The sequence below is a fragment of the Phaenicophaeus curvirostris genome, chromosome 15 (assembly GCF_032191515.1).
Source record: "Phaenicophaeus curvirostris isolate KB17595 chromosome 15, BPBGC_Pcur_1.0, whole genome shotgun sequence".
Classification (NCBI taxonomy): Eukaryota; Metazoa; Chordata; class Aves; order Cuculiformes; family Cuculidae; genus Phaenicophaeus; species Phaenicophaeus curvirostris.
The window spans coordinates 20,732,260-20,755,201 of record NC_091406.1 but is presented as its reverse complement, the minus strand read 5'-3'; the positions used below and the strand labels follow the sequence as shown (position 1 = coordinate 20,755,201).

General features: G+C 56.0%; 2 protein-coding genes across 2 annotated transcripts in view; both read left to right on the top strand.

Moving 5' to 3' along the window:
* The first annotated feature begins 3,643 nt into the window (after window positions 1-3,643).
* On the top strand, window positions 3,644-10,269 carry HBEGF (heparin binding EGF like growth factor). Its single transcript, XM_069869684.1, has 6 exons — window positions 3,644-3,686; window positions 4,058-4,201; window positions 5,973-6,150; window positions 8,395-8,550; window positions 8,660-8,752; window positions 9,789-10,269. Exons 1-5 carry the CDS (start codon window positions 3,644-3,646, stop codon window positions 8,730-8,732), a joined length of 594 nt encoding a protein of 197 aa, XP_069725785.1. The 3' UTR covers window positions 8,733-8,752; window positions 9,789-10,269.
* Window positions 10,270-13,626: 3,357 nt separating this feature from the next.
* Window positions 13,627-22,942, top strand: part of PFDN1 (prefoldin subunit 1) — a 39,480-nt gene continuing 30,164 nt past the window's right edge. Inside the window, exons 1-2 of the mRNA XM_069869691.1 lie at window positions 13,627-13,702; window positions 14,834-15,000. Of these exons, the coding sequence (XP_069725792.1) occupies window positions 13,670-13,702; window positions 14,834-15,000 (200 nt within the window). The 5' untranslated portion in view covers window positions 13,627-13,669. The remainder of the gene's footprint in view (window positions 13,703-14,833; window positions 15,001-22,942) is intronic.

Genomic DNA, 22,942 nt, shown 5'->3' with positions numbered 1-22,942 from the left:
CCATAAACCAGTACACAGGTGCCAAGCCCAAAACAATGATCTCAAAGCACTGGGGCCAGCTCCAGGGGTCCCAGCACAGCTGGCTCCTGCCCCTGCCCCACCTGCCTGGGCCAGAGAGCAGGGGAATCCCCTGCCTCCTTCTAGTGACCCACACGGACAAAGCTGCACCAGTGCTCTCAAGCGAGCAGCATGTCGTCATCCCCAGGTCCTCCCGCATCCCCCAAGGCTCTTGTGAAGGGGCAACAAGGCCACCCCCAGTGCGCTGGTGGCAGCACCTGCACCAGGGTGCCTGTGCCCCCTTCAGGAGGGGGTGGCATGGCCCCACGGTGGCTCTTCCTGAGAAATAGGATGTGAGGACGTGTGCTGGGAACAGATGTGTCACTGCGGAGGAAATCCAGAGTGGGGCAAGAGGGGCTGCCGGTGGCACGGCTCATGGCAAGGGCCAGGAGTACATTAAGGCTTCAGCTGTGGCAGCGTGCGGAGGGCGTCCGAGCAGAGGTTGCAGTGTGTGTGTGGAGGAAGGATGCGGGCAGAGCCGCAGTGCAGCCACAGCGCCTTGCTGGGCACAGGGAGATGGCACAACTAGCTCGGTGCTGAGCAGCAGCTGGGCTCTCTCTGCCTGCGGCATGCCTGCTGCCACCATCACCGGGCTCAGCTCCCTTGGCTCAGGGCAAACAAACAGCCCAGTTGTGTGCAGTGCAAACAGGGCGGCAGGGAACACAAACACCGCACCGGTACAGGCGGGTTGTGCTGGAACCCACTGGCCTCAGGCGGGATTTGTGCCAGGAGCAGCCGGGCACAGGGCCAGGCACCACCACAGCCAAAGGCACATTTTGGTGGGCTCCCACCAGTCCCTGGGGCACTGGTCCTTGCCTGGCACTGGAAGGACCAGGAGCTGAGGGGTTGCTGGTGCCGGATCCTGCCCCAGATGCAGCAGGGGGCACCCTCCCCATCAGCCCTGCTAGCCCAAAATACAACCACAGCTCCCCTGTCGGGGGCGTCACACAGTGTGTGTGGGGGAATCAGGTCTCACAGCATGAGGGTGTTCTCAGGGTCTGGGTGCTCTCACGGTGTAATGGAGGTTGATGAGGCATAATGGGAGTCCCTGGCACAGTGGTCATGAGGTGGGGGGCTCACTTGTCTGGGGGGGATTGTATGGCACGGCAAAGGGTTGAAAGGTGTGGTGGGGGTCATGCAGTGGCAGGTCACACTCTGGGGTCCCATGTGGCTATCCATCCCCTGGCTGGGCTATGCCTGCCCTCCCCCAACATCGGGGCTGCCACAGGGCCCCCCAGCCTGGCCCCCCTCACCTGGGGACTTGGGGTTCGCCTTGGTAGCTGCCCTGTGCCCCTTCCCTGCCCCGCACCCCATCCTGCTGTCCCCAAAATGCTGTTACAGTGCTCCCCAGAGCCACTGTCCCTAGGGACTGGCGCTGCCCATGGGGCCAGATCCTGACACCCGCCGCTCCCTTGGCCTTTGCCCCCCAGCCCCACTCCCTGTGCCCGGCTGGCTGTTTGCTCTGCAATACCCGTGTGTGCCCAAGGCGGGTGCCATGGTCTGGTTGCCTGCATACGCCTGGCCTCGAGGACACGATTGGGACCTAGAAAGGGGAAAAATCCCATCCCCACACGGGAACCCCTCAGGGATGCGCCCCCTTGGCCAGGCCACCTCTGACCTTCTTGCTTTGCTGCCAAAGGCTTTTGGCTGCCGGTGGCCAGAGGAGGCGGAAGGAAAAACATCCAGCAAACAATTGCAAAAGTCAAGTCTGAGCAAGAAAGAGGGCGTGAGCAGGGAGGTTGCCAAATCCGGTGGTATTCCTTGGAGACGCTGACAACAAAGGCAGGAATATTTAATCATGCCTTGCTAGACCCAAACTGGCAGCGGGACTGGGGGCTCAGGAGCTCGAGGGGCTGTGGCTGAGCTGAATGTGAGGTGGGACAAAGCTCTGTGCTTGCCCAGTGCTGGTGCCAGCAGCATTTTCTGGGCTGAAGATGAGGCCAAACACAAGAAGCGGTGACCAGCACAGTGAAGGGGACAGGGGAGTGCTGGCAGTCCTCAAAACCACTGGCACAGGCTGGGGTGGAGGAATCATAGAATCATAGAATCACCAGGTTGGAAGAGACCCACCGGATCATCGAGTCCAACCATTCCTATCAAACACTAAACCATGTCCCTCAGCACCTCGTCCACCCATGCCTTAAACACCTCCAGGGAAGGTGACTCAACCCCCTCCCTGGGCAGCCTCGGCCAGTGCCCAATGACCCTTTCTGTGAAGAATTTTTTCCTAATGTCCAGCCTAAACCTCCCCTGGCGGAGCTTGAGGCCATTCCCTCTTGTCCTGTCCCCTGTCACTTGGGAGAAGAGCCCAGCTCCCTCCTCTCCTTTCAGGTAGTTATAGAGAGCAATGAGGTCTCCCCTCAGCCTCCTCTTCTCCAGGCTAAACACCCCCAGCTCTCTCAGCCGCTCCTCATAAGGCCTGTTCTCCAGCCCCCTCACCAGCTTCGTTGCTCTTCTCTGGACTCGCTCCAGAGCCTCAACATCCTTCTTGTGGTGAGGGGCCCACAACTGAACACAGGATTCGAGGAGCGGTCTCACCAGTGCCGAGTCCAGAGGGAGAAGAACCTCCCTGGACCTGCTGGTCACACCGTGTCTGATCCAAGCCAAGATGCCATTGGCCTTCTTGGCCACCTGGGCCACTGCTGGCTCCTGTTCAGTCGCTGTCAACCAACACCCCCAGGTCCCTCTCCTCCAGGCAGCTTTCCAGCCAGACTTCTCCTAGTCTGGAGCTGCTCAGGGTTGTTGTGCCCCAAGTGCAGGACCCGGCATTTGGCCTTGTTAATCCTCATCCCATTGGTCTCAGCCCAGCGGTCCAGCCTGTTCAGATCCCTTTGGAGCCTCCCGACCCTCCATCAGATCGACACTTCCACCCAGCTTAGTGTCATCCACAAACTTGCTAAGGGTGCGCTCGATGCCTTCATCCAGGTCATTGATAAAGACATTGAACAGGGCTGGACGCAGCACTGAGCCCTGGGGACACCACTTGGAACTGGCCTCCAGCTGGATTTCACACCATTTACCACCAGATGAAGAGATGGGGATTGCAGGGAGAAGCCGTGACTGAGCTGTTCGGCCTCTATCAGGGCACGAAGGTGGCCCGGTAGCCACAAAGGCTCTGCCGCCGCCTCGGGACGCCAGCGCCGTCCTTGTCCCGCACAGCACAGAGCGGGGAGTCTGTCGCCTGCTGGGGTGCCACCTCACTGCCAGGGCCGGCAGGAAGGGTCAGCTCCGAACACGGAGCTCCTGCCTCTCGTGGGGCGCACCCGCTCCTCTCGAAGCCTCCCAGGCCACCTTCGGTGGGACCCCCGGCTGGTGGGGCCCCCGCCTTCCGCCCCCGCCCCACAAGCTCCCAGGCCGCTTTCCTCAGGCCGCCCGCCCGCTCCCCCCGCAGCCGCCAGGCGGCCGCTGCCCGCTCCGGGGCGGCCCGGCCCGGGCCCCGCTGACTCGCCCGGTCACCCCCCCCGCCCAGGGCGGCCCCGGGACTCCCCGCCCCCCGCGGGGAAGCCCTTCCCGGGGGCGGGCCGGCCCCTCCCCTCCCGCCTTGTCCCGGCGCGGGGGCCGCCCCGGCGCAGAGCGGCCGCGGGCCATGGACGGGCGGGCCGTGCTGCTGCACGCGCTGCTGGCGGCCGGTACGGGCGGGGCCGGGGCAGCGCCAATCCAGCCCCGGGCGGGAGGGCTCCCGGGGCGGCTGCGGGGCAGAGGGGGTCGCCCGGCGCCATCCAGCGCGGTCCCGGTGCCGGGCGGCGCGGTGCCGAGCGCGGGCAGAGGGAGCCCTGGGTCGCGGTCCCGCGGGGAGAGTCCCGGGAGCGGGCGCTGCAGCCCCGGTGCCGGGGAGAGGCGGTCCCGGTCCCGAGCGGGGCCATCCCGGTGCCCGGAGCCCCCGTCCGGGCGGGCAGGGTGTCCCGGTCGCGGTGCGGGGTGCGGGGGTGTCCCGGGGCCGGGGTCCCGGCTGGGCGGGCGGCGGTGCGGGCCCCGCGCTCACCGTGCCCGCTCCCGGCAGCGCTGGCGGCGGCGGCGGGGCCCGAGCTGCACAACGAGGTCCTGCACGAAACGGGGGGGCGCCCGGGCACGGCCCCGCTGCCCCGCGGCCCCGACAAGGACGGCGGAGCGGCCTCGGGGGACGAGCTCGGCGAGCTGCCCAGAGGTAACGGCGCTGGGGGGCGCGGGGGCACCGGGGGGCGGCGAGCGGCTCCTCCCGGGGCTCGGGGAGGGGGAACAGGGGCTGGGAGGGTGACCCGTACCTGAGCCTCGCACGTGTGGCGTCCTGGGCTCGGGAACCTGACACCAGGAGGAACGCGCTCTCCCTTTTCTCCGTGGTTGGGTTTTTTTATTATTATTTGCTTTCTGACTGTGGCAAAATAAACCCGCAAAACCGGGCTGCCCCCCGCGCATCCAAGGGGATGCGGCCCCTGGGAAGCGCCTCGGACGAGGAGGGCGACGCTCCTCTGCGCGTCCCCCCAGGAGACTGTCCTGGACAAGCGGCCGGGCGGGCGAAGGCTGCCCCTCCCCTGGGGGACAAGCGGAGAGGACGGGGGATATCGGGTTACTGAGGCTGCAGCCTCTCCGAGCACTTTCTCAATGCCTTGAGCTGAGCTACGGTCAGAAAAATCTGCCTTTTGCTTTGAGAGCCCCTTCCTCTGTGCCGCAGCCCCAGGGAAAGTGGCAGCATCCCTTTACCCACCTGGGCTGGGCCGGTTCTTCCTCCCAGCAAGATCTTCCTCGTGTTCTCTGGCCACCCTAAGGGGCAGAGCCCTGGGGAGGAGGGGTGGTGGCAGTGGAGGTGGTTGGGGGGGGTCAGCAGCGCTTTGGCCCCGCTGGCTGTGGCTGGCAGATAACCCACAGGGGAGGGACAGGCTCTGCTGCCAGCCTGCAACAGGGACCTGAGCCTCATCCCCCTCCGGGGGTTTCTCCAACCCACAGAGTTTCCTGGAGTATCAGTTTTCTCCAGGCGTAGCGTGAAGGGTGTTGAAATAGCAAAATAACTTTGCTAGGTGTGCAACTGGTGTGCCACAGCGCGGGAGGCACTTGCTGGGGCGGAGGGGATGGCTTGGTTACGTCAGGAAGCAGTGGAGAAGAGATTAGGCAGGTTACGGCTCGCCAGGTTAGACTGAGCTGTGCAGGGCTCAGTTCCCATTTCCCTGGACTCACTGGAGTTACTCCCATGGTTCTGGAGGAGCTGAAAAATCCATCCTGGAGCAGTGGACGCTTTCAAGCACCTCAGTACCATGTGAGATCAAGCTGGGAGCTGATATTTTGGGGCATCTGCACGTCTTGAGACTATTCCAGTAACATTCCTGGTTTTGATCTGTGTCCAGGCAAGGAGCTCAGTGCTCTGGCTCCCACCAAGCCAGCTGGCCTTGCACCAAAAAGCACTGGTCTCTGCACCGCAATTAACACATACCTTTGTAATTGATGGAAATGCCACCTTTGCCATCTCTTTGGCTCTGTAAAACCAGACTTTAAGCCAGGCTTGCTCTCTTAATCGTGTGCCGGGTGTGCAAGTCATCCTTGTACCCACAGGAAGGAAAGTCCATCATCTGAGCCATGAATAGAGTCTTACAAAAGACCACGCTCAGCAGGGAAATAAAAGGCAGATAAAGGGGCAATTTGCAATTTTCTGTGTTCAGTGGAAATTGGCATAAATAATGGCAACATTTGAGATGCATAAAGCTCTGTGTGTGCCCCTTCCCCACCCCCGATTCCTTTCTTTCCTTGAGAATTGTTCTTATGAATTGGAAAGGCCATGATATTTGTGAGAAGCTGAAAAGAAAATGGCAAAAGCCCTCTGTGCTCAGGGCAGATGAAGCTGCAAGTGCCAGGGTCAAGCTGGCTGCAGCAGCTGGGCTCTGCCTACTCCTTGCTGACACGCGGAGGAGATGTGACTGCTGTTCTCTCCTTCTCAAATTGTCTTCCAGTTGCTTTCCTGTCAAAGCCTCAAAGCCTGGTTACTCCCAAGAAAAAAGGGAATGGGAATAAAAGAAGAAAAGGCAAGGGGCTGGGGAAGAAGAGAGACCCGTGCCTGCGGAAATACAAGGATTTCTGTATTCACGGCGAATGCAAATACATCCGAGAGCTAGGAGCTCCGTCCTGCATGTGAGTTGCTTGTGTGTGCTGTGCCGATGGAGCCTTAGTCACAGTTCCTTCAATTCTCCGGGCTGGGCAGAGGAAGAGCAGAGGAGATATTTTTAGTGCTTGTTCTCCATTCGTGGCTCTGACTTGGCCTCTTCCTTGGGCTCCTGGAGCAGTGTCCATCAGTGCAGGGGGCTTTGTCTGAGCTGCTGCAGAGGCCTGTCGTGGTGGGGTTCAGAGCAGGGGCTGCGGGCTCACAGCCCAAGTCTGCGAGACCCCATCCTGATGGTGCAAACCTGTGTCCCCTCACTGCTGCCAGCCTGGGCTGAGACCATTGAGCTCCAGCAGCTGTTGGGATGTGCTGGTGCAGGCAGGAGGACATCTCTGCTGCGGCAGCAGCAAGGCACCTGTGGGGACAGCTGGCCAAAGCCATGCCCAGCCTGTCCCTTGGCCCTGATGGAGGGGGCTGTGTACCCCCCATCTCCCGCTCCCTGGGATGCAGGTAGAAAGCAAGGACTCAATGGGGCAAGAGGAGGAGAAAGTGTTTGCCTGCTGCCTAGGCACCTGGACCCAGCGCTTCTACCATGGGAAGTGCCCAGTGGTGCACATTTGATCCCTGCTGACGTGGGCAGGGACTGAACTGGCAGATATATTAAGAGGCTTTGTTCTTTGCTATCTATCCTCTGAGCCACCCAGCCCTGCGCCCAGAGCCTGGGGAAGATAATAGCTCCCTGGCTTATGGTGCCCACAAGATCTCGTGCCCTGCAATCCGCAGGGATCAGGCTCCACATGGCTCCTTGAACAGCTTAGTTTTTCCCTGCCTGGAAACTGTCGTGAAGTTGGTCCCTTGCACAGGGGGCTCAGGACTGCCAGCAAGAGGAGATCTTTGCTGGTGACCCAGTGTGATGTGGGGTACTGCAGCCTCTGCCTGGGACTGGGACAGCCAAGTGTCCCCTGCTCAGCCTCCAACTCTTCCCAGAACCCTGGGGCTGGGGAGAACCTGGGACATGGGCAAGCAGGAGAGGTCCGGGTACTCTCAGTCCTGTGGCCCATCCCTGGGTTACGTCTGCCCAGAGCCATCCTGACTTAGGATGAGGGGAATGGTTTTCAGCACAAAGAAGGGAGACTGAGATGAGATCTTAGCAAGAAGTGTTTTGCTGTGAGGGTGGGTAGGACTTGGCCCAGGTTGTCCAGAGCAGTGGTGGCTGCCCCATCCCTGGAGGGGTTCAAGGCCAGGTTGGATGGGGCTTGGAGCAACCTGATTCAGTGGGAGGTGTCCCTGCCCATGGCAGGGGGTTGGAACTAGATGGGCTTTGAGGTCCCTTCCAATGCAAACCATTCCATGAGTCTATGACTTTTAGGAACAGAGGCCAACTGCCACAGTTCCCCTCAATAATGAGGCCTCATGTTGGCTGGTGTTACTTGGTTGTGGCTGCTCTTGGTGGCTGGCTGAATTGTCGCTTCCTTGAGCTGGTCCCCAGGATGCAGGGTGGGGTGAAGTTGCTGCCAGGGCCTCCCCACTGTCACAGCAAAACATTTCTCCCTTAGATCTCATCTCAATCTCCCCTCTTTCAGCTGAAAATCATTCCTCCTCATCCTATCCCTGCAATCCCTGAGCAAGAGCCCCTCTGAAGCTTCCCTGAAGGCAGATATATCTATCTATATCTGGTCACATCAGTGTGCTTTGACTCATGGGGAGGGCTGGCACCCTTACAGCTCAGCCTGGGAGCGTTATTTCTGTTACATGAGTAACCTCCTGAGTTTGCAGGAAGGTGGCACCTCTCTGGCTGGTGGGGTGTGCAGGGATATCCAGCTTTGAGGGAAGTGCTGAGCTTTGGTCCAGCTGCCTCTGCTCCTTTGTATAGGGGTTCCCACATACAGGGGTGATCTGGGCAGCCTGGCTCTGCCCAGGGATGAGTGGGGAGAGCACAGACCCCGGTGCCTTCTTCTGAGGGGAGCTCAACCTTTATAGGAGTCTTCACTTGGTCCTTGGGCACAAGAAACTCAGTGTATCAGTACCAGGGAGGTGATGGTGACACCAGACCTCCCTGCTCAGGGGAAGGGGGACCAAGGGGACTAGGCAGGTTGGTCAGCTAAGGCTGAGCAAAGAGTTAGCTCCTTTCTGTGGGGATGTGAGGGACCGAATGAACTCTGTGCTTGATCACCATGAACCTAATGACCCAGTGACCTCTGCAGCTGGTCACCATGGACCCAATGACCTTCTGTGCTTGGTCACCACCCGTCTTTAAGACTTTTCTTCTTGCCCAGATGCCAGCCAGGATATCATGGAGAGAGATGCCACGGCCTCTCGCTGCCAGTAGAGCACCCCCCCAGCACATACGACCACACCACAGCACTGGCTGTTGTTGCTGTCGTCCTGTCCTCCCTGTGTCTTGTCATCATTGCAGCTCTGCTGATGCTCAGGTGAGTGGGATGGTGCTGAGCGGTCAGATCTGCATCCCTGGGAAGACCTCATGCAGGGAAGGGTGGCAGGACTTCTCTGTGCTCTGAGCATCTCCATTTGGCCTTGCAGGTGTCACAAGAGGGGTGTCTACGATGTAGAAAACGAAGAGAAAATCAAGCTGGGCATCACCGTGAATCACTGAGGATGCTGGGTGCTGGCAAGGTGGGCCCCTGGCTGGGCACGAGGCTGGTGGTCATCTGGGGGCTGTGCCTGTTTGCCTGGCCAGGATCACTACCTTGATGCTGTGCCAGAGCCAGACAGGAGCTGAAGGCAGTTTTAGCCTGGAGAAACAACTCACTGGATTTGGCCTGAGAGCCTGGGCTACCCCTCCAGCCCTCTTATGTCCCCTTCCTGCTCGAGTCCCTGTCCCGACACCCCCAGCCACCACCACCTCCTCCTTTCTAGTCTCTGCTTCACCCTGTTGTTGCACACTTTGGGAATGCTTGGCAGCGGGAAGCTGCTGCGGGTGGTTTTTTTTTTCCCACTGTCGCTGCTCCTTTGCTGACCCTCTGAGTCACTTCCCCTCTGTAGATATTGCCTCTATTTATACATCTGTATAAAACCCCCTTCCTTTTCACTCCAGGTCTGCTTATTACTTGGACTAGCATAAAGCCTTGCAGGCGGGCATGGAGCATCTCGCTGCCAACCCCAGGCGATGGGGTGCTGGCTGGGCTCTGCCCCAGGGCCATGGCTGGGTGCTGGAAACCTCCTGTGCTTCCTCCGCTCTGGTCCAAACCCTGGCGTTAGATGTGCTTTTCTTTTTTTAAAAGAACCTTTGTCCTATGCAAGGATTAAGCAATGCCCTCATCTGTAATGTTGGTAATGGTGTCTAGAGTGGGATTTTTAGCTGTTGATAGGAGTTGGATTTTGGGGAAGAGGATTCAGCACGAGGTTGTCGTCCCTGTCCCCTCTGCCCTGGGAATTATTGGAGTGGATGTGTCCAGCAGGGCAAGTACTGTGGACCCTGGAGGAGCAGCATGGTGGACATGGAGTGAGATGCTTTGTCACCGCTCCCCCTTCATCCTGGTTCCCATTCTTCTGGGTTCAGTCCCGCAAGGCAGCAAGCGGCTGCTGCTCGTGGGCTTTGGTGGCTGGGCTGTCCTGCCAGGCTGCGCAGGGTGGGTGCTGTGGCCACACTGTGCATGACAGGTAGAGTGGCCCAGGGCTGTGTTACAAGCTCTCCTGTGCTGTCTCGCAGGCGTCAGCACAAATGCACTTCTACCTCTTGGAAGAGGCGAGAGCCGTGGAGCCAGCACCGTCCCTGGAAGGCTGCACAGTGGCGACAACTCACTGGAGCAGCAAGACAACACCCACCCCGGGGTGGCTGGGCAGCAGTGTTACTGCAAGGAGCTTCGTGGCCATCTCTGGGACGGAGCGGGCTCGGGAGAGGCACTCGCCAGCCGAGCAGATGCGCGGGGACAAAAGGGCTTTCCAGCTGCTCTCTGCCCACTGCGGCGCATCCCAAGGAACAAACTGTGAAAGGCGAGGAGACCGGGCTTGGGGCTTTCTGAGGCACAGGAGGGGTGGGAGGGTAATGGCTATTTAACAAGATATTTTTCATTTTAAATTATATATTTATTTTAGATAAACTGTACATAGTATTTATATTTATTGTAGGTCTGGCCCTGCATCCTTCACATAGATCAAGATGACAGGGTCAGACCTCTCTTATTTTTTAAGTGCAATGTAATATTCTAATAAATAACACTTTGTTACAAACACTTGGGTTGTTAATTTATTGATGAAAGTGGAAAAGAGTCAGAGCCCTGAAGACTGCACATAGCAACGTGCCCTTGGTGGGGTATTGCAGACAGAGGCAGAGATCCCAAGTATGCAGCAGGGGTTACTTCAGCCATCCTTGGGGTGCCACAGAGCCAAGGTGCAAGAGGCTGGAGGAGCAGCTCACCACATTTGGCCTGAGAGCCTGGGCTGCCCTGGGGGGCTCCAGCCCTCTTTCCTCCACATCCTGCTCAAGCCCCTACCCTAAAACCTCTGGCCACCATCACCTCCTCCTTTCTAGTCACTGCTTTGCCCTGTCTGTGTTTCCTTGGAGGTTTGCGTGGCTGCCAGCTGATGCCCTGGGAAGGATGTGATGTTTGGGTGCCCGCTCATCAGACAAAGCTGCCTCTAGTATAAGTGAAGCCACTATCAACCCAAGCGGGACTGATTCCTTTTTTCAAGCCAGCATTTGGCTGAAGAAATCAAGAGGCACTTCCCTTACAGCTCCTGGGGCTGGGGTCACTCTGGCAAGAATCATTTCAGACAAAGGTTCAGGATGGATTCTGGACTTTGAGGCAAAAATAACGCCACCTTTTCTCTTCCCTGGTTTTCCGCAGAGGAACCAGTGATCAGGGTGAGATGCTGGCTCTAGCAGAAAGCCTGGAAGCAGGAGAAAGGGCTTCTTCCCCCCCTGCAGAAACTCTGCTCCCACCATTCCCTTCAGCAGGCGTCAAACTCCAGGGTCTGAAGGGGAGTGCTGAGCTACTGCTTTTGCCACTTCTCCTACAGTGGGTGCTAAAGCCAGGCAGCGAGTGGTCTACAGAGCTTTTTTGTCGAATTTAGTAAAAATTTAGCTCTGGCGAAGTATGAAACAAGCTTTATACTCACTGGGAGAGGGGTTGCTTAGGAAGGGAGTTCATAGGTTCATATGTCTTGTGCAGCTGGTAAGTTTTGCAGTAGCCAAGGCTAGGGCATGGGGAGGGGGAATGTAGCAATGCTTTGGTGTTCCAGTGCTTCCCAAAGGGCTAAAATACCCAGCTATGGCAGAGGAGGTGACAGCAGTCACCCCTGCTCTGTTGTCACCTGGAGAGCAAAAGCCCCAGCAACTGCAGTGGCTCGAGTCCAAGAGCCAGGTAAACATATTAATGGCCCTGCTTTGTGCAAACCTGAACCTTAAGGCTGTGTGAGTGCCAGTTTATTTGGAGATTCCAACTTTGGCCTTTTTTGATGCCTACTCAGGAGATAATCCCTTCAGCTGCTCTGCAGGAGGCCCTTCTACTCCGGCTTGCCTGGCTGTGCCCCTGCCTTGCTGTGCTGCTGCTGCTCCCTGTCCTGGAGGTGCTCACTGCTCCAGCCCTGCCGCCTTTCTGCCTGGCATGGTGAGCAGATCCACATGCCTGGGGCTCCCCAGCACCATGGCAAGCACTGGGAATAGCTCCACTGGAAGGATCTCCTGCAGGCAGTGGAATTTGTGTCTGGAGCCCAGCTGCCCCGTGCCCTGCAAGGATGTGTTCTGGTCCACTTTGCTCCTCTGCAGGTCAGCAGTGCTGGCTGGGCTGCCCACAGGCGGTAATTAAACAAGCCAAGACATGGGAAACACATTTTGCACATGTAGGGAGTGAGAAGCTGGCTGGATTTGTGGGCTGGCAACCTCCGCCCACTGGGCTGGGAAAAGCTGAGAGTCCTACACAGGCTCTGTTCCTGGCTGTGGCAGGGCTGAAGCTCTGGGGAAGCCCCCCAGTCCAGCTGTGCTTGTGGCCACCAACCAGGAGGTGCCCCAGAGCTCTGCCTTGCCCAGGATGCCTACGCAGTGTGGGGCAGGCTGGGCTGTTCCCCTAAGTAAGCCTGCAGGAAATGGGCACCAGGGGAGCAGTCTGCACACCCTGCTGTCCCCACCGACAGGAGTGGGTGGCTGTGGCAGGGGGCCAAGCTGAGCACTGGTGGGGTCCTGGTGAAGGCAGGCAGCGGCCTCCAGCAGCCCCAGGAGCTTGGCCTTACACCCGCTGCGGGCACAGGTCCTGGAGCACAAACATATCCCCAACTGCAGCATTTTCTGACTGCTATGGTGTAAAGCCTACTCACTGCCTCTGACATTGACTCCATACCGTGACCTCTGGCATCTCCCTTCAGATCCCTTTGACGCCTGTGCCTCGCTGGTCTGCAGGTGACAAAACGTGTGCCCCCCAGTGCCCAACCATTATCTCCCACTGTGTTCCTCAGTGCCCAAACACAACCCAGGACCCAGTCTGGGCTCGCTCAGTCCTGCTGTAGGACACCTGGAGGAAAGCCCTGCAACACCTTCTCTGTTTCTTCTCTGGAGTGAGGGTCAAAGCTATGGAGGCCTCCAAAATCCCAGATGTGGATTTAATAATTATACTACTACTAATAATAATTAAAAGCAATATATTGCATCAATCAATTTAATAACCAGTTGTCCCCTGCCCGCCCCAGCACTTTGCCAGCTGGGGCTCAGTGTGGCAGGGGTTGGGTGGGGAGGGCAGCAGTGCGCTGGAGCAGGACAAGGAAGCCAAAGAGACACATCCAGAGCAGTGGAACCACCCCTGCTGCCTCCCCTAGGGAGTGGGTGGCAGCCGCCCCACACAGTTCATTCAGCTGATTTTTTCCCCTTTCTGAGGTTGTTGGCTTTGCCTAACTCCTCATCCAGCTACCAAGAACCAAGCCTGGGACAGGCTCTGCCCCAGCGAGGCCTCTCCATGGGTTTGTTGCTGCTGCAGGTGTGACAGACATCTGGGCAGGTGTCTGCGGAGCTGGAGCACAGTGCGAGGCCTCACACAGCCCTGACAGGCTGGGGGACTGTGCCTGGCTCCGGCGCTGCCCTCGGTGAGCAGCGGGCAACAACACTGCGAGGCTCTGAAGGTCTGATCAGAGAATCATGGAATGGTTTGGGTTGGAGGGCACCGCAAAGCCCATCCAGTCCCACCTCCCACTGGATCAGGGGCTCCAAACCCCATCCAACCTGGCCCTGAACACCTCCAGGGATGGGGCAGCCTGGGCTAGGGCCTCCCCACCCTCACAGGAAAACATTTTTTGCAAAGGCATCATCTCAAACTCGACTCCTGCAGCTGAAAACCGTTCCCCTGCCCTATCCCTGCCCTCCCTGACCCAGAGTCCCTCCGCAGCTTTGCTGGAGCCCCTTTCAGCACTGGAAGCTGCTCTAAGGTCTCCCCGGACCCCTCTCTTCTCCAGGGTGAGCAGCCCCAGCTCGCCTCGCTGCTCCAGGCGCGGCCGCCCGAGGGGGTCCCCGCTCCCGGCCCCGCCCCGCCCCCGGCCCCGCCCCTCACGGGGAGCCCCGCCCCGCCCCTCCGGTGCCGCCCCGCGCACGCGCTGTTTGGAGCCAACATGGCGGCGCCCGTGGACCTGGAGCTGAAGAAGGTACCGGGCCCGCCGACTTGCCCTCCCCTGTCCTCTCCTCCCACCTTCCCCCTTCCCCTGTCCTCCCCTCCCCCCTCCCCCTTCTCGCATCCCCCTTCTCACTCGCATCTCCCCTCTCCCCCTCTCCTCTCTCCTCTCCCTTCCCCCTTCTTCCCTCTTCTTCCCTTCCCTCTGCTTCCTCAGCCCATCCCCATCTCCCCCCCGCCTCCCACTCTCCCCCCTTTTCCCCTCCCCTTTCCTCTCCCTCTCGTCCCCCTCCTCCCCCTCTTCTCTCCCCTCTCCTCCCCCTTCCCTCTCCTCTCCTTCTTCCTCTCCTCCTTCTCTCTTCCCCCTCCCCCTGTCCTCCCCCTTCCCCTCATGCTCCTCTCCTTCCCTTCTCCCCCTCCCTTCCCCTCCCTCCCCTTCTCCCTCAATCCCCTCTCCCCCTTTTCCTCCCTCCCTCTTCTCCCTCCTTTCCCCTTCTCCCTCCTTTCCCCTTCTCCCTCCTTTCCCCTTCTCCCTCCTTTCCCCTTCTCCCTCCTTTCCCCTTCTCCCTCCTTTCCCCTTCTCCCTCCTTTCCCCTTCTCCCTCCTCCCCCTCTCCCCCCTCTTCCCCTCTCCTTCCGCTCTCCCTCCCTCCCCCATCTTCCTCCTTCCCCTCTCCCCCCTTTTCCTCCCCCCCTCTTCTCCCTCCTCTCCCCCTCTTCTCCCTCCTCTCCCCCTCTTCTCCCTCCTCTCCTCCTCTCCCCCTCTTCTCCCTCCTCTCCCCCTCTTCTCCCTCCTCTCCCCCTCTTCTCCCTCCTCTCCCCCTCTTCTCCCTCCTCTCCCCCTCTTCTCCCTCCTCTCCCCCTCTTCTCCCTCCTCTCCCCCTCTTCTCCCTCCTCTCCCCCTCTTCTCCCTCCTCTCCCCCTCTTCTCCCTCCTCTCCCCCTCTTCTCCCTCCTCTCCCCCTCTTCTCCCTCCTCTCCCCCTCTTCTCCCTCCTCTCCCCCTCTTCTCCCTCCTCTCCCCCTTCTCCCTCGCCTCTCCCCCTCCCCCTTTTTCCCTCTCCTTCTCCCCTCTGCCCACACTGGCCCCTGTGCCCTGTCCGCTCCCCTGCTGCCCCCTGCAGCCATGCAGGGTGAGGCTTTGAGGTGGTCGTCGCTGTTCCCGCAGGCGTTCTCTGAGCTGCAGGCCAAGGCGATGGACACGCAGCAGAAGGTGAAGCTGGCCGACCTCCAGATCGAGCAGCTCAGCAAGAGCAAGAAGCATGCGCACCTCACCGACACCGAGGTGATGATGCTGGTGGACGAGACCCGCCTGTACGAGGGCGTGGGGCGGATGTGAGTAACAGGCACTGGGTACTGGGTAGCAGGCCCTGCATGTTGAGAGCCCGGCCCCTCGGCCCTCACGGTGACCCATGTTGCCGCTGCCCTGGGCAGAAAGCTGTGCCCATTAGAAAGAACATGTCTGTGTGTTCTCAAGCACATTCACGGGGCTTGTTCTCCTCGCTTCCTTTCCTTTGTCATTCCAGCAGCCTGCCCGGGCGTGCAGGTGGACTCCCTGGGTCTGACTCCTGGGGTCGGCTCCTGCGACCTGACAAAGCACTGCTGTGAAGATTATAGGCTCTGTGGTTTCGCTTGCTGGCTCTGCTCCTGGCATGATGGCACCTCTGGGAGTCTGTGATCTGGGCTGGCAGAGTAGCGTTGTAGTGGCAAAACCAGCAGCTGTGAGCATGCAGTCACGAATCTCTCCAGCTTCAACCATTTCCAGTGCAGTTTCCCTCAGACTCCTTGAAGAACCCATGTGCACAACTTACGTCCTCAGGGCTTTGTTTGCACAAATATTCTACGGAAATACACTATGTGGTTTTGTGCCAGGGAATAGATCTAACGCGTGTTGCCTAGATCTTCTAAACCCTTGAAAGTCAGCATAAAGCTCATATGGGCAGTGCTAGAATCCTCATAAAGATGTGCTGCTGTGTGCTGGGAGACTGTCACAAGCAACACCTGAAACCAGAAGGAAGCGTGTGTTGTTTAACTGCTGTATGCACTACTGTTCAACTTCAGCAGCCTCTGACAGAAGGACAGACACAATGGTTTCAAACCTGAAACACATGCTCCCTTGGTATCACACCAGCTTTCTGCATGGCTGCTCTGAGAGCAGTGATGTTTCTCTTCCTTGGGGGCTGGGTAACAGGGACGACTCTGCACGGCTCGGGATGTGGTTTTGTGAAACACTGGACCTGCTCTGACTGCTGCCAGAAAGTGTGATTGTATCGGCCTCTTCCCTAACCTGCATTTATCCCACCTTCTTACCCAGACTTGTGAGCTGAGCCTGCGTGAACCTCATGAAGTTCCACAAGGCCAAGTGCAAGGTCCTGTGTCGGGGCAATCCCAAGCACAAATCCAGCTTGGGTGGGGAATGCACTGGGAGCAGCACTGAAGGACTTGGGGTGCTGGGGGATGGGAAACCCAATGTTAAAGAGAAATGTGCACTTGCAGCTCAGAAAGCCAATGGTGTCCTGGCTGCATCCAAAGCAGTGGGACCAGCAGGGAGAGGAAGGGGATTCTGCCCCTCTGCTCTGCTGTGGTGAGACCCACCTGCAGCCCTGCATCCAGTTGTGGAGTCCTCAGCACAGGAAGGACATGGAGCTGTTGGAGCCGGTCCAGAGGAGGCTAGGGAGATGATCTGAGGTCTGGAGCACCTCCCATACAAGGCCAGGCTGAGAGAGTTGGAGTTGTCCAGCCTCGAGAAGAGAAGGCTGTGGGGAGTCCTTAGGGCAGTTTTCAGTACTGAAAGGGGCTCCAGGAAAGCTGGGGAGGGGCTCTGGATCAGGGAGTGTAGGGACAGGATGAGGGGAACAGTTTTCAGCTGAAAGAGGGGAGATTGAGATGAGCTCTTATGCTGTGAGGGTGGGGAGGACCTGGCCGAGGTTGCCCAGAGCAGTGGTGGCTGCCCCATCCCTGGAGGCGTTGAAGGCCAGGTTGGATGGGGCTTGGAGCCATCTGATCCAGTGGGAGGTGTCCGTGACCATAGCAGGGGGTTGGTTCTGGATAAGCTTTGAGGTCCCTTATAACCCAAACCAGTCTGTTATTCTTCTTGTCAAAGTGGATGATCAGAGGGGCAAGCTGTGAGCCAGGCCACACGACACGTGCTCTGACCCGTTAGATCTCCAGGGCGACTTGTAGGGAGGCGTCAGGGCTGGGAAGCCAGGAATGGCTGTAGTTTGCCCTTTGCTGGGAGTTTTCCAACGCACCCAGGCTAGTGGAGGTGTTCAGCATGACAGTGTCCCCGTGGCTCCTGGTAAATGAGCTTTTCGACATGGGTGAATTAAATGCTGGCTTTCTGTGGGGTGCTGGTGACTCGTACCTTAAAAGGAGACAGATTTTGTTCCCTTGCAAGAGGCGACTGATTTGCCTTTGGCAGGCTGTAGGCATAGCAAACACTTGTGTTTGGGGTAGTCATGGGTAAACTCATAAGGGTTGTTCTGTTTGGTTTTGTCGTGGAGCAGACAGGCGAAGAGTCAGACATAATTCTGGAGTGAGCAGTTTTTTAAAAGCCTGTTTAAGATTCAGAGGGACAGAATACTTCTCCCAGCTGGAGAATTCCCTCAAGATTCCTTACAGATTTGAGAGTACTGGTCTTTATCGTAAAGCAGTCCTGCTTGTGAATCACATGGGGAGAGCAGATGGCATTTCAACACTGGCTGAAATGCATTGTCCTGCTTTCTGCTTCTGCCTCTCCCTTAGGTGTCACAGAGACCTTTCTGGTGTCCTAAGCCATTGATGCTTTTTCCTTGTGCAGATGAGCGACAGCCCTGTGGGAAGCCACCTATTCCTTGCCTGGGTTTCCCAGGCAGGGTGGCTTCTGCATGGCAGGTAGCTGGGGCTCCTCAGGGATGGCTGAGATACCATTGGAACAATATTTGCATTATGATGGTATTTAAAAGCTGAACTCTTCATGACCTTTGTTGTACCTATCACTATGCAAATATAGATTAAGAGAGTGCTCTTCATCTGAATGCTACTCATTCATTCTTTTGTTTTCAGTTTTATCCCTCCTACCCTACCTGTACAGGGCTTCTGTGCAGCTTTTTCTGCGGCTGGAGGCTGTCCTGCTGATGGGCAGCAATGCTCTGGATGATCCGTCACTCCCTAGTGTGGAGAACAAGCACCACAGACATGAAGCTCTTCCTGCAACCCACTCCAGCCTAGGAAAGAATTGGGCTTTTAGCAGAGCAAGCTAGATGATCTTTAAGGTCCCTTCCAACCCAAGCTATTCTATGATTTAAAATCCAAGGACAGTCTGGTATTTTGTGTTCCACTAGAAACCAAAGGAGGTTGTCATGATTGTTCTGCTGGACATATAAACCATGTTCTGTGGAGATGTGAGTTTTTGTATTTGTTGACTGTACTGACTTGCACAGCTGTGGGAATTCAGCCGCCAACAGGATATTTATGATGTCTTGGTGTCTTTTGCATAGTCTAATGTGCAACTGTCAGAGCTCTGGTGGTCTTTGGTTATCCAGAAAGGGTGGAGGGCTGCATCAGCATTAGCTCTGATTGTCCATGCTCTTCTGACCACTTGCTGGAGTAGCTGAATTTGTTTTGTGCTTCTGTTCCTGTACTAAACTTTTCTTTTTTTTCCTGTTTTTCTTCTTTAACTCATTTAAGCTCCTCCTTAGAAGGTGGCTTGTGATAGAGTTTCTCTGCTTTTAATCCTTCTTTGGTGGTTTGGGGTGCGTGCAGGGCCAAGGAGGAGACACTCTGGGTCTTCCTGGAATTTGGAGACTTGAGGAAATGTGGTGACGTGCTGCAGCTTGGGAGGAAGTCTGCCTACTTGGTACTTGCGTCCGCACTAGCCGGAAGGCAGTTGTGCGGTTTTTCTTCTCTGAACCCCTATCTCAAAACACCTTCCTTTCTGTAAAGCTCTATGTCAAAGTCCATTTGTTGTTCTTTAGCTTGGTCTCTTGTTTATATAAATATCGCAGTGTATAGAGCCTCACTTGCCTCTACATGTGAGGCTCATTTTACTTTCACTATAGCTATTTTTGGTTCGACATGAGAAATGTCAGTGCCACATAGTAGGAGATGATGAATCGCCACGTACTGTACATATCCGTGAGGCTGGGACAGCATCCGAGCCCTGGTGTCTTGCCAAAGACATTTCAATTCTGTTACTTCATACTCTTCTGAGAGGCCTGTTACGTAGCCTGAGACAGCTACTGCTCTGCTGGGCTTCAGCTTAACCTATTTGTGATCTGATATCATCAGATTGCTTTGAGAACTATGCTGAAAGTTTAAGCTTTGGAATTCTGTCTGAATATTCCCTTTGCATTCTTTGGGCCCATAACCTGGATAAAGTCTTAATTTACAGCACAAAACTGCCCAGCTCTCATGCTGGGCACAGTGCGGACAGCACTGCAGGTCTGCATGCCGTGCCGAAAGAGTCAATTTGGGATTGATGTTGCCTTATCATCAGCTTTTATTTCTACAACAAATGGGGGAACATCTAGAAAAATAAAATATACTGCAACTTTATGTTTTGTGCTAGGATACTGTATCGTTACAGCTGTCCCTACAAAATGACTTTGTGCGAGCATGGTATTTCCTGGGAACAGCTGCAATAATGTGATTTTGGCTTTTTCTTTTAACAGTGGTTCAAATTTTTGGTGGCTGAACTGTACACAAGTGAAAACTGAGAGAGGATTAAATGTTCTTGATCGCTTCTGGGATCTAAATGCATTCATGCTTTTACTGGGATTCTTGGATTTGTTTAAAAATGAGATGTCACAAATCCTGGTGAGCTCTTTCCTGAGCCCCTGTGGACAGCAATCCCCATTGCACATTGTTCTGTGCCGCTGCAGTCGCTGCATTTTCCATTGTTGTGTATACAGGACTGGGGTTCGATTCTGCCAGCGCAGATCACTGCAGGACGTGGTTGCCGTGCTATGTCAAAAACTCATCAAGAACTGAAGGACACACAAGGCTTAGTCCTTATGGCTCAGTTTCTAACTATAGACTGGGCTGCGAAACCCGAGCGGCTTCTCTCAAGGCTTTGTGTGGGATTGGGTGCTGCAGCCCCGCTGAGGGGCTGGCAGGTGCTGCAACGTGCCCCAGAGTATGTGCAGCACATTAAGTGGGACAGGGGTGCTGGGAGATGGTGTGTGAGAAATCATGGAATGGTTTGAGTCAGAAGGGACCTCAAAACCCATCTATTCCATCCCCTTGCTGTGGGCAGGGACACACCTCCCATTGGACCAGAGGCTCCAAGCCCCATCCAACCTAGTCTTGAACACCTCCAGGTACCGGCAGCTGCCACTGCTCTGGGCAACCTGGGCCACGGCCTCCCCACCCTCACAGTAAAACGTTTCTCTCTAGGATCCCAATCTCCCTTCTTTGTGCTGAAAACCATTCCCCTTGTTCTATTCCTGCACTTTCTAATCAAGAGCCCCTCCCCAGCTTTCCTTTAGCCCCTGTCAGTACTGGAAGCTGCTCTAAAGTCTCCCCGGATCCTTCTCTTCTCCATGCTGGTCAGCCCCAACTCTCAGCCTGTCCTTGGATGGGAGGAATCACAGGCCATAGGCATGGCACCTGTGTGGAAGCAGTGAGATTTTCCATCTCCCTGTTGGTGTTTAACGATTTTCTCAATTTTGAGCTGCTGGCTTTTGCTGCAGCCTGAACAATGTTCTTCTGAGTGCTTTACGTGAGGGGGGCTATTAAAGTCTGCTTGATCTTTGTAGAGAGCTGTCACAGGGAGCAAAAACCAAAAATGGCTGCAGGCAGGGGCAGGACGGTAGTTGTCTGTACAGGTGGCTGTGACTTGAGCAGCGCAGCATGGGCAGCAGCTGGTTGTCATCCTCTTCCTGACCGTGACAGAGTGTGAGAGGAGCACAGAAGGTCAGGGGGCTGCGTGGTTAACTGCTGACAGCAGTGGGATCCTGGGAGTCTAGGCTTGAGATTCTGTTCCCGATTCAGGGAACTTGTTCTCTTGGGCACAGACTCCTCTTCCAACTTGCCCTTCCCCCCACCCTTAGTTCTTCATCCTATTCCTGTTGCCCTGGCCTGCTTCTTGGTAATCTCCTGGATATCTTGCTCCAGTTATAGCTCTCCTGCCCTGCTGCTCTATATAATTTCTCCATGCAATACTGAAACTTCAGAGATGAAAAGATCCCCATGGCTTGCACACAAGACGTGTGCCTGCCCAGCTCTAGGAAACAAGGTGTGTTTCTTTGAAAAACCCGCCTGTAGACAGAACTGGTGCAGAGCAGATGCTTCTGGTGAGTCAGTGTCAAATGTATAAGCAGCAGAACAAAGGGTCTTCCGATAAAAATAATAGCTAGTTTTGAAAAAAATATGTATCTTTTACTTAGTCCTGGTTGAAATAGCCCTGCTGGTTATAGTCCCCCACCTACTCCATGCGCATTGTGATAGGAGATCAGCCTACAGCTTTTACTCAATGCTGGAGGCATTTAACTCTTCAGGAATGTTATTCTTTTGGGATTAGGAATATGCCATTCAAACAAATCTGTTCCATTTGTATGTCCTTTATCCCTAACCTTTCCCGTGCATGTTATCAGGAGGGAGCTACCTGAGTAAAAGTAAAGGAGATGAAATCTAAGCTGAGCAGACAAGGGCCAGAACACAGACAAGCAACTCGTGCAGACAGTTTGATCAGCTGTAGTTCAGAGGTGATGTGCTGTCGCGCCAATGCCCAACCCTTCAGGAAGTCTTGTGCTTGCAGGGCAGTGTCTGGAGATCAGGCTGTTGTAGGGAGCAGGGGCCTGCAAAAGGCACCTTCATTTTGTCCCTGCCTCCCGAAAGACAACATCTGGGGTCTCTTGCAAATGCAACCTATCTGTTGCTTCAGAGGAACAGGGTTCTCTTTGGATACACACCAGACAAGGATTAAATGTCCTGGGGAACTTGAACTGCTTGTGTTTTTGTGGATTATTGTGCCCAATTACTTTGCAAAAAAAAAATTACAGAACACACTGACTTATTTTTTAAATTTTCCAGGCACTTAAAATGGCCCTCTAATACTCTGAGGCAACAAAGAATTTCCATTTGTTTTAATATTTAGTGGATTTATAGAATAACAGAATTACAGAATGGTTTGGGCTGGAAGGGACCTTAAAGCCCATTCAGTTCCACCCCCTGCCATGGGCAGAGACACCTCCCACTGGATCAGATGGCTCCAAGCCCCATCCAACCTGGCCTTGAACCCCTCCAGAAATGGGGCAGCAACCACTGCTCTGGGCAACCTGAGTCAGGGCCTTCGCACTAACATTTCTCCTTAAAATCTTATCTCAATTTCCCCTCTTTGTGCTGAAAACCATTCTCCCTCATCCTGTCCCTGCACTCCCTGATCAAGAGCCCCTCCCCAGCTTTCCTGGAGCCCCTTTCGGTATTGGAAGCTGCTCTAAGGTCTCCCTGCAGCCTTCTCCAGGTTGGCCAACCCCAACTCTTTCAGCCTGTCCTTGTACGGAAGGTGCTCCAGCTCTCGGATCATCTCCATGGCCTCCTCTGGACTGGCTCCAACAGCTTCATGTCCTTCCTGTGCTGAGGACTCCAGAACTGAAAGAAGTACTGTATTTAAAGTACTGGTTTTGAGTCTTTTCCCTCATTTCCGAAAAGAAATGTTGGACTTGAGGGTCAGAGTCCATGGGGAATCACTTGAATGGAAGAGCCCTTTGTTCAGAGTGTAGGGCTGGGTCTCTGGTTCAGCACGGGCACTTGTGTTTGGCTATCCTGTGGCAGAGGAAAACGGCAAAATCACTGGACCGGAGAATTACTGGGCAGTCCCTGTCCTATGTGTCCTGTGCTTGGGAATGCCCTTCCCAGTGTGGTGCTGAGGGGCAGCTCGACCGCGGGATGGGGTGTGAGCAGGCACAGCGCCCAGGGTCTGTCACTGCCAGGGAGATGCCCAGAGTTGGTCTCTGCCTGATATGTGTACAAGGACCAGCACAAAAACAAGAGGCTGTGCCTGTAGCACTTTTTATTTAATAAATTAAGAAAATCGGCTGTGCTTACCTTCACAGCAGCTCATGAGCTGACATGCAGCTGCGTGCAATGCACGATACGATCCCCCAGGTCAATTCTGAAGGGCTGGGGGGCGTCTCCATTGGTTTCATTTTCACATCTCCTGACGACAACAAAGGAGTTCTTTTGCACACTGACTGGATCTCTGGGATCTCCTCACCATCAGCCTCAGTCAATAACTGAAAACTTTCTGCTGCAGATTTCTGCAGTTTCACAGGAAGCTGCAGTTGTACTTGCTGTT